We start from the raw sequence: 9716 nt of genomic DNA, 5'->3' as shown, positions 1-9716 counted from the left end.
TTTTGCACACAGACAGTCAGCAGTCCCATAGTTCAGTTACCTCGTTAAGTATATGTGGGTAGTTAGAATCCATCCCCTTTGTATAACGGGAATTTCATGATTGCTGTGAATTTCTTTCTAGTTAGTCTTCAACACAATCCCCTCCACTCCTTCAGCGCCAATATGCACGTGTTCGAGGCCACGGATATAGGCGGCGTGAGATCACTGCAGCACTGACTCCGCCCCAACGAGATGGAATGTTCCCCTCGCCCAATCGGGTGTGAGATCGCCTCAGCTCTGACTCCGCCCCAACGAGATGGAATGTTCCCCTCGCCCAATCGGGTGTGAGATCGCCTCAGCTCTGACTCTGCCCCAGCGAGATGGAAGATTCCCCTAGCCCAATCGGGGGTGGGATCGCCTCAGAGCTGACTCCGCCCTAGTGAAATGGAATGTTCCCCTCGTCCAATCGGGGGTGAGATCACCTCAGAGCCAACCCCGCCCCAGCCAGATGGAATGTTTGCCTCGTCCAATGAGGGGAGGACACCGATCGCCCGATGCCTCCCGACCAATCCTGAGGCGAGGTACCCCAGAGTGGATCCCTCCACCCTCCCGGGGAAGGGATAAGAAGGGTGGCAAGCTGTTTCACGGGTGGTTCAGTGGTTGAATCGGTCTTGAGCAGTCTTGGTCTTGGTCTCGTTCCTGGGTGGTCGATGGTCGTGACAGAGGTGTTTCGTGGTTCTCCTGCTCCTCGGTCATCGCTCGTGCCTGGCCGGGTCATTTGTGGGATCCTGGCAGCGCTCATTGGATTATGGGTCGTGGGTTCGAGTCCCACCGTGGTGGGTTGTGTTGGAGCGCTCAAGCTTGGATCCCCGTTCCCTTCCACGGACTCCGAGCTCCACAAGGGCGAATTGGTGAAACCGCACGAAAGGCCAGGTACCCGGCCAGACTCTGACCCTCAGCTCACCTTCCCTCCCAAGCTGAAGGGCCGAATAAAGACCCACGAGGTTCATTTCTTTTTGGGTGTGTGTGACTGTTTGTGGCCTGTCTGATAAGTAGAAATCGTTTAAGTGATTGCCATTGTGCATTTGCCTGCATTATTTTATATTCGTGGTTCAGTCTACTCTGCGTTTCCCTCCCTTCCCGATTATTGTAAAATAAACCCTCTTGTTAAATATTCCAGTTCGTTGTCTGTGCTTTCTTTCATTGGACTAGCATGGTCCGGGTTTGAGTTATAGTGAGGCCAATTGAGCCGTAAATTGTTATTTGGACCGGCTCGGCTTTGGTAATTCCCGCTCGGTTACGCCAGATCCATGTTGGTAACAGCGACTCGGTTTGGACAAAGCCGGCCGAGACTGTGGCTTCCCCGGTAGCTAGACCGCGCGGCTAACTAGGAAAATTGGAATCAGACAAAAAGACCCTAACCGCGCGGTCAAAATATTGGCGTCCACGGTCCAGTCAGTGACCCGTCGACTTAGGAGTTATCCGGAGTGACGACCTTTAATTCCGGGTGTTCAGTGGGAGACGCCTCCACTGCTCCATCTCGTGGTCGTTCCTCGCCACCAACCCCCGGCCCACAACAATCTTACATAAGCAAGTTCACTTGTATCTGATAATAATTATATGTAACATACTGCAATGTGATAAACTTCCATAAAATTGTGACATATTTTGTATTTTCCAAAGGTGCTGTCCTACCTTACAAGGTATTCTGAATAAGACCCACCTTCCAATCACACCCCAGAGCTTCATGCCATCATCACGGAAGTAGAAATTGGGCAAGTCACTAACCCCACGGCTTTCCAAATTTCTTGGAAGGAATAGAAAGTCGAAGTTGAATTCCTTGAATATATCTGCGATCATTTGGAGATATCCCTTTCTGCCAAATGTATACTGAATGACATGGAGAAATGTTATGTTGATGTGTTAATTTCCAGAAAAACAAACAAAAAAGTGCTCATTAAAACAACAATGAAGTTTCATTGTTGATTCAGTTATTTTACTCAGAAGGTACAAATATACTTTGATTGCATAAATATATTTACTCATAACAAATGCATGATTGTTGATTAATCTATCTATCTATTCGATCTCCATAACAGTGCTGATAGAAAGTCCACACCCCTCTTTCAAATTTTTCACATTTTTTGCCTTATAGCTTGGAATTAAATTGCATTAAATGAGGCTTTTTCCACCTTTATTTACACATTGTAAACCACAACTTCGAAGTGAAAAACAAATTCCAGAAAATTAATTAAAAATACAAAACTGGAATATCTTGGTTGGATAAGTGTCCATCCCCTTGAGTTAATAATTGATGGAAGCACCTTTAACAGCAATTACAGCTGTGAGTTTATTGAGAAAGGTCTCTACAAACTTTGCACACATTCATTGGGAAATATTTTCCCATTCCTCTGCACAAAACTGTTCAAGCTCAGTCAACTTGCGTTGGGAACACTGATGGACAAGCGATCTTCCAAGTCATGCCACAGATTTTCGATTGGATTTAGGTCGGGGCAATGTCTGGGCCACTCAAGGACATTTATCTTTTTGTTCCTTTGCCACTCCAGTTTAGCTTGAGCTGTGTGCTTCAGGTTGTCGTCATGCTGAAAGGTGAAATTCCTTCCCAATTTCAGCTTTTTTGCAGAGGGCATCAGGTTTTCCCCCAGGATTTTTCTGTATTTTGCTCCATCCATTTTCCCTTCTGTCCTGACAAGTGCCCCAGTCTCTGCTGATGAGAAACCGCTCCATAACATGATGCTGCCACCGCCATTCTTCACAATAGGGATCGTGTTCTTTGGGTGATGTGCTGTTTTGGGTTGCACCAAATGTAACGTTTTGCATTTTGGTCAAAAATTGCCATTTTGGTTTCGTCAGACCACAAAACTTTTTGCCACGTGGCTTCAGAATCTCCAGAGTGTTTTTTTTTTTTTGCAAACCTCAAACAGGACTAAAGGTGGGTTTTTTTGAGTAATGGCTTCCTTCTTGCCACCCTGCCATGCAGGTCAGACTTGTGGAGTGCTTGGAATATTGTTATCACATACATACAGTGACCAGACTCTGCCACAAAGGCATGTAGCCCTTTCTATGTTGGCAAAGGCCTCTTGGTAGCCTCTCTGATCAGTCTCCTCGGAAATTGGTCATCCAGTTTGAAGGGACGGCTTGATATCGGCAGGGTCTTGGTGGGACCATACACCTTCCACTTCTTAATGATTGTCTTGACTGTTCTTGAAGATATATTCAAGGCCTTTGAAATATTTTTATACCCATCCCCTAATCTGTGCCTTTCCACAACTTTATCCCAGAGGTCTTTTGAAAGCTCCTTGGTGCTCATTGTAGAATCTTTGCTGTGAAATGTACTACCCAGCAGAGGAAACCTACAGGAACAGCTGATTTTCTTCTGAAATAATCAGAATCACTATAATTTAACACAGGTGGAGGCCAATTAACTTAGTGTGTAATTTTGAAGATGATTGGTTGCACCTGAGCTTATTAACCTCCGCCATCGAAGATGGACGGAGGTTACTGTTTTCACCCCTGTCTGTTTGTTTGTTTGTTTGTGAACAGTATTACGGAAACACTCCTCGACGGATTTCGACAAAACTTGGTGGGGGAATTAGGTGTGGTCCAAGGATCATGCCATAAGATTTTGGACTTGGTCCAAAGTCCAATATGGCCGCTATGGCGGCCATTTTGAAAAAAGATTTGAATTTTTGTTTTTGCATTTCTACATGTTATAAGTGATTTCCAACAAAAAACATGCCAAAATTATAATTGCATCTGATTTTGGAACTTCAGGTGGATATACCCATGTAAAACCAATTTCTGTCTCAAGGAATCTTGTTATGACGAATGAATTGAGTATGTAAAAGTTAAAAGTAAAAGGGAAAGTTGCAAACTATAACTCTGTGAGCACTGTTGTTGTCTAATTGAATGAATAGGATATCAGGTTCACTTGAGTGACCTAGCAGTATTGGCGGCGGAGGTTTTGCACGCTACCGAGTGCTCCCCCTCTAGTTTATAGTTGCTATTATAAGGGGAGTGGACACTTATCCAACAAAGATATTCTAGTTCTGTATTTTTAATTAATTTTCTGAAATTTGTTTTTCACTTGGAAGTTGTGGGTTACCATGTGTAAATAAATGTGGAAAAGTCTGATTTAGTGTTATTTAATTCCAGGCTCGAAGGCAACAAAAGGTGAAAATTTTGAAAGGGGGTGTAGACATTCGATAAGCAATGTATATATTGTTACGGTCACCGGTCGGTCTGGAGAACTATGATCTGAACTCGGTGAGTCACAAAACAACCACAATTTTCCCTCATCTCAGGATTCTCCTGACATATCCCACATACAGAGCCACGTTACCATATAGATTGAGGTCCTTGGGACGAGTAAGTACCGTTCCAGTTAATCACGTGACAGAGCCTATATTTGGCCAAGATCCATAAGTCATGTGACTGCAGTGGTATCTATGTGCCAATCGCTATCTGAAACAGATTTTCCCCTGAGCCACCATATGAAACCATCGTGAGCACGCATGATGAATCAAGATTCCAAATAAGTTTCACAAGTATTTTAAGAAAGGCACATGTGTTCAAGGCAAGCAGCAAACAATAATCCCCATGACCCAATACACGACACTCATGACACACACAATGTTCAGGTCGATAGTCAACTTAGCGATCAAAATAGGGCCTGCATTCATCCAACAGACATATGGGGGAAAGACAAGACGCACCCCGTCCCCCCCCCACCCTCCCAAGCTGCGGTGGTTTGTGGTTTGCCCAAAAAGATCATGGCTGATGTTGAGGCCAAAACGTTTTAGGTGACTGACCTTCTTCAAGAGGTTTGTTGAGGAACTACATTGGAGGGCTCACCAGACAGTCCTTTTGGAAAGACAAAGTGAGAGAGGGTTGAGACACTTTCAAAGTGTTGTACCAACTCGTGTTTCTATCGAGGTTAGATTAGTGGTAAGACTGCTACCTGGCGATCTAAAGAATGAGGGATGCTGCAGCAGAGGGTGGAATCATCAGCAGAAAGATAAGTAGGATTTTCTAGTGAATTTGAGATTGTTCAGGAAGATGAGGAACAGAACTTGACCAAAGACTTGGGGTACTCTAACCTCGGCAGGGAGATGAGATGAAATAATCTCATTGAGAGCTATGTGCGACGATGAGATTGGAGGATATCAGTAAGCCATGAAAGGTGGCCTTGGGTGTCTTCGCAGAGAGAATGGAGAGTAAGGCTGTTGCTAATCTTGCCAAGTCAGGTCAGGACAGGTATGGGAGCATGTGCCAGAGCAGCGCGTCGCTGTGTGCACTTTTCCGCTGGTACTCCAGGCGCCTCTGTCTGGCCATAACCCAGGCATTTGCCTGGCCCATCCCCACCTCCTTTAGATGCTGATCAACCTGCTAAAACCACGAGGTACATTTTCAACCAATTGGGCTCCTCCACTCATGAAGCTCCCTTGCTGAGAGAATCTGGTGAGCAGGAACAGCGTCAGGAAAACGAGACACATGTTCATACAGCCGCAGCTGACGCTCACGGACGATGCAGGTAACAAATATTATTTGAGCCTCTCACAGCAAAAAAGCTCGTTGGACACAAAGTCCGACCAGCCATTGCCAAGGATTCTCCGAAGAGACCTGTTATGAAAGGAATTAAGTCTCTGTCTCAGATCTCTGGGCAGAGTCAAAGTATGACATCTGCAGAGAAAGATGAGAAGCACAAAGGACCGGATTACTCGTCCTGGCAACACCACACTCCATGATCCGGTGAATCCATGACTCCCCAGGACAACCCAGACGTCTACTGACCTCTGGCTCACAGCCAACAGAGACATGAATATCACTGCCAAGGAAAGTGAATCACTCCATGACCTCAACATCCTCACCACAAAGAGGTGCAGACAAGATAGCAACATCCAAGATATCATTGAAAGCCTGGATCTTAGTTTTGCCCCAGCAAACCCGAAATGGCTGTGGCTCCAACTCCTCATTCAGCACGTTGAGGCCCCTCAAAAGGATGTCCAGAGTCTCTGCAAAGATGACTGCATCATCTGCAAAATCAAGGTCAGAGATCTTGCCATTCCCAAATGATGCACCGCAGCTTGTTCTCTCAGACATCCTCCCCAGAATCCAGTCCATACAAGTGCTGAAAAGTGTGGGGGGCAGTACACACACCTGACAAACTCCAGCAACAAATGAAAATAAGTCAGAGATTGTATCACGACATCTCACATCACCCTCAGTTCCAGAGTATAGTTCAGACATCGGATTGATCAGTTTTGGTGGCACCCCACGAAGACCAAGAAACCTCCAGATGGCATCCCGATTCACTGGATCGAATGCTTTGCAGAGATCAAAATAGGCTAAAAGCAGCCCCTACCGAAACTCGAGTCTGTGTTCGGTGAGGACCCGAAGAGCAAGGATACGGTCAATCGTTGACCTCTTTGGTGTAAAGCCTGACTGCTCTGGACACTGGTGCTCAAGCAGATGGTGGCGAACCCTATCAAGAATTATCTGAGCAAGACCTTGCCTGGCATTGAGAGCAGCTTCACCCCTCCTGAGTTGGTGCAGTCCTGGCGATCACCCTTCCCTTTCCAGAGAGGGACAACAAGGCCCCTCTTCCAGTCAGTTGGGATGATGCCTGTGTTCCAGGCAGAGCACAGAACTGCATGCAATGACCTGAGTACAGCATTTACACCAGCCTTGAGAAGTTCAGCATGGATGCCACATATCCCAGGAGCTTTACCCCATTTCCACCAGTTCACTGCAGCCTGTTTTTCCACAAACAAAGGTGGATCAGAGTTGATTTGAGGGTCAGCAATTGGGAAAGTAACACCCCTGACATCTAAATCGACAGCTGGTGGATCAGCCGGGTGTAACAGCTCAAAGTAGGCCTTCACACTGGTGAAGCAGGCCTTCACATCAGACTCCTTTGTCAAGAACGCACCACCCTCCACTCAAACTGCAATACACTGAGGGACGGGCTTGGGGGAATGTAATGCGCAAATTCCCCTGAAAGCAGGAAGAAAATCACTTGACCACAGGTGTTGCTCTACCCCTCTACCCCTCACAGTTTTCTCGCACATAGGCTTCCTTGTCCACCCGAAGCACACATTGAGTTTTTTGCCTCAGCTCTCTGAACAGCTGATCTCTGCCATTCAGCCTGGCCCTGCGACTCTGGTCAATGGTATCCAGTGTCCCTTGAGACAAAATTCTTCTTCGCCCGACGGTGAGTTCCAAGACATCCACGAGCAACATCAAGGATGGTGCTCTTGAAGGCACTCCATAACTCTTCAGGATTTCCCAAAGCACCCAGACCCCCCCAAATTCCCACTCAGCCTGTTCACAAACTCCTCAGCCACCCTCTCATCCTTGAGCTTGCCAACATCCAGCCTCGGCTGGGATGGTACCATTCTCCTGGATTGAAGCTGAAACTTCAGAGTTGCGACAACAAGCCTGTGGTCAGTTTTGAGGAACTGAGAACTCCTGTAGACCCTGCAGTTCTGGATCATCCTCCAGCAACCATCAATGAGCACATGGTCAATCTTGTTTGCCACACCACCATCGTTGGAAAACCAAGTCCAGCGATGAGCTTGTGGGCGCTGAAACCATGAACCAGCCGCCGTATGTGCATGACTTCTTGCAAAGTCAAGGAACTTAGTGCTATTCTGGTTCACAGTTCCAGACCCATAGGGACTAACACACATCTCATAACCATCCATATCAGTTCCAGTCTATGGATTGAAATCTCCGAGACCAGAAGTGTATCTCGCCTGGGGCAATGATCAACCACTGACTCAAGCGTGGCATAGAATGCATCCTTCACATTGAGATCACTTGCCTCAATCAGAGCATATACAGAGAGCAGGGAAATGACATTCAAGGAGTGACGAATACTTAGTCTCATAATATGCTCATTTACCGGTGTTACCTCAATTATTATTGGAGTCAACTTATTGGACACAGCGACAGCAACTCCGTGGGCATGGTAACCATCAGAGCGACCAGACCAATAGTAGGTGTAACAACCCACCATGATCTCGCCACTATCCAATCTCCGAACCTCAGAGAGTGCTGTAATACTGATGTTTAAACGCTTGATCTCAGATGATAGCAGAGACAGGTGATCATCTTCTCTTGGAGATGGAACATTCCAGGCACCTACCTAAAGGGACCGTCTCAGGATAACCCAAGGAGACCACAGTCTGATGGATGACACTTCAGCACCACTCCACCACACATCACTCACTGCAATTTGACCCTGAAGTTTTACCCCTGTTTTTCTTCCTTTCATCAAGGAATGGGGGTCCCGGAGGATTTGCCCCAATCCCGTCATCCGGTGAGCTGCAGTGCAGAGGGCAGCATCACAGGAGGTACTCCCAAGGAGTGGGTTTTCATGTTTCCTTACATTGGTGGGTTTTGTGAAATGAAGTGTTTTACGGTGACCGGAGTGCAAATCTTACCACTAACCTCCTAAAAAATGCAACCTAACTGCAGGAGGACGTTGTCAGACACAGTTGGGCACTAGAAATGGATGGCGGTTGTCTCACAAGGAGCTCCTCCACCCCTTGATCTCTCTGACATCCTCCCCAGAATCCAGTCCATACAAGCGCTGAAAAGTGTGGGGGGCAATACACACCCCTGACAAACTCCATTAACAACTGAAAATAAGTCGGAGAGGGTATCACCACATCTCACAGCATTCTCAGTACCTTATCAGACAGTATCAAATGTTTGAAGTGTGTTTAAAGAGATGGCCCTGATCTCAAACCTGAGATTGAAGATCTCCCTCCATGGGGGAGCAGGTGGCAGAGCAATTTTTTTTGGACATGTGCTCCGATACCTTTCGGCCGTGTCAATGAATCGGAGTCGAGGGTTGACAAAAACTTCTCCACCTTCTCAGTGATAAAAGCACAGTGTTCAGGAAAATCATGGGTCGGGTAAGTATAGGGAGTGGGTCGGGTAGATATTGGGAGTGAGGGGTTGGGCATGCGAGATTTGGAATCAAACGCAAAACTGAAGCATTAGGCCTTCTCACAAGCAGAGTCGGCTGTGGTGCCATTTAAAATCAGGGGAAGAATGGGGTGGGAGCATACTCCAGAGACGACTGAACAGGAACAGCCACCAGGTTTTAAAGGAGGGAGACAGGTTTGAAAGTTCAACCTTGAAGTTGGCCTTTCTTTTCTCACTTTCCTGAGAGTGGATACCCTTTTGAAGGTTCTGTGGAATGATTTCAGGTTGCCTTCACTCAGATTTGCCTTCCAGGAAGAGAAAGAAAGTTGTTTGGCAGCACGTGCCTCACCACATGATTCAGTGTACTCTGGTCTGCAGACTAAATGGGATACATTTGTGCATAAGACAGAGCCAGCTTTTATGGAAGAGTTTCCAAGCAGCATTCATATCAGGGGTATCAGGAATAGAAGACCAGTCCCAATGTTAGAGTGCAGCTTGCAGTTGGAGAATTCAATATGTGATGACCACTCAAAAAAACAAACTGCAACGCCTTGTGTATATGCAACATATTTTAACAGGACGGCACATTATAGAGGTGGCTGTGTTTTTTTCTTTTTAATGTGGCGCCACGTAAGTCTCAAAACCCAAATGTGTGACTTTATTTGCTCATGAATAACATTCAGTTCTCAGTCACACAGTCTGGGCTGGAGCTCTGTAATTAACACTTTGACTTTAGTTCTTGAACAACAGAAGGTTTGTTAATATCTACTCTAACTGTT

At 46.3% G+C, this 9716-nt stretch overlaps 1 protein-coding gene across 1 annotated transcript in view; it reads right to left on the bottom strand.

The window, feature by feature from the left end:
• The window catches only part of LOC147029352 (polyunsaturated fatty acid 5-lipoxygenase-like), a 184645-nt gene that overhangs the window by 49170 nt on the left and 125759 nt on the right, over window positions 1-9716 (bottom strand). Inside the window, exon 11 of the mRNA XM_085872352.1 lies at window positions 1703-1869. Within this exon, the coding sequence (XP_085728478.1) occupies window positions 1703-1869 (167 nt within the window). The remainder of the gene's footprint in view (window positions 1-1702; window positions 1870-9716) is intronic.

Source organism: Eptatretus burgeri, chromosome 3, assembly GCF_056783735.1.
Source record: "Eptatretus burgeri isolate ZD-2024b chromosome 3, Ebu_testis_v1, whole genome shotgun sequence".
NCBI classification, from domain to species: domain Eukaryota; kingdom Metazoa; phylum Chordata; class Myxini; order Myxiniformes; family Myxinidae; genus Eptatretus; species Eptatretus burgeri.
The sequence above is the reverse complement of the archived record's forward strand: the minus strand, read 5'-3'. Positions and strand labels throughout refer to the sequence as shown.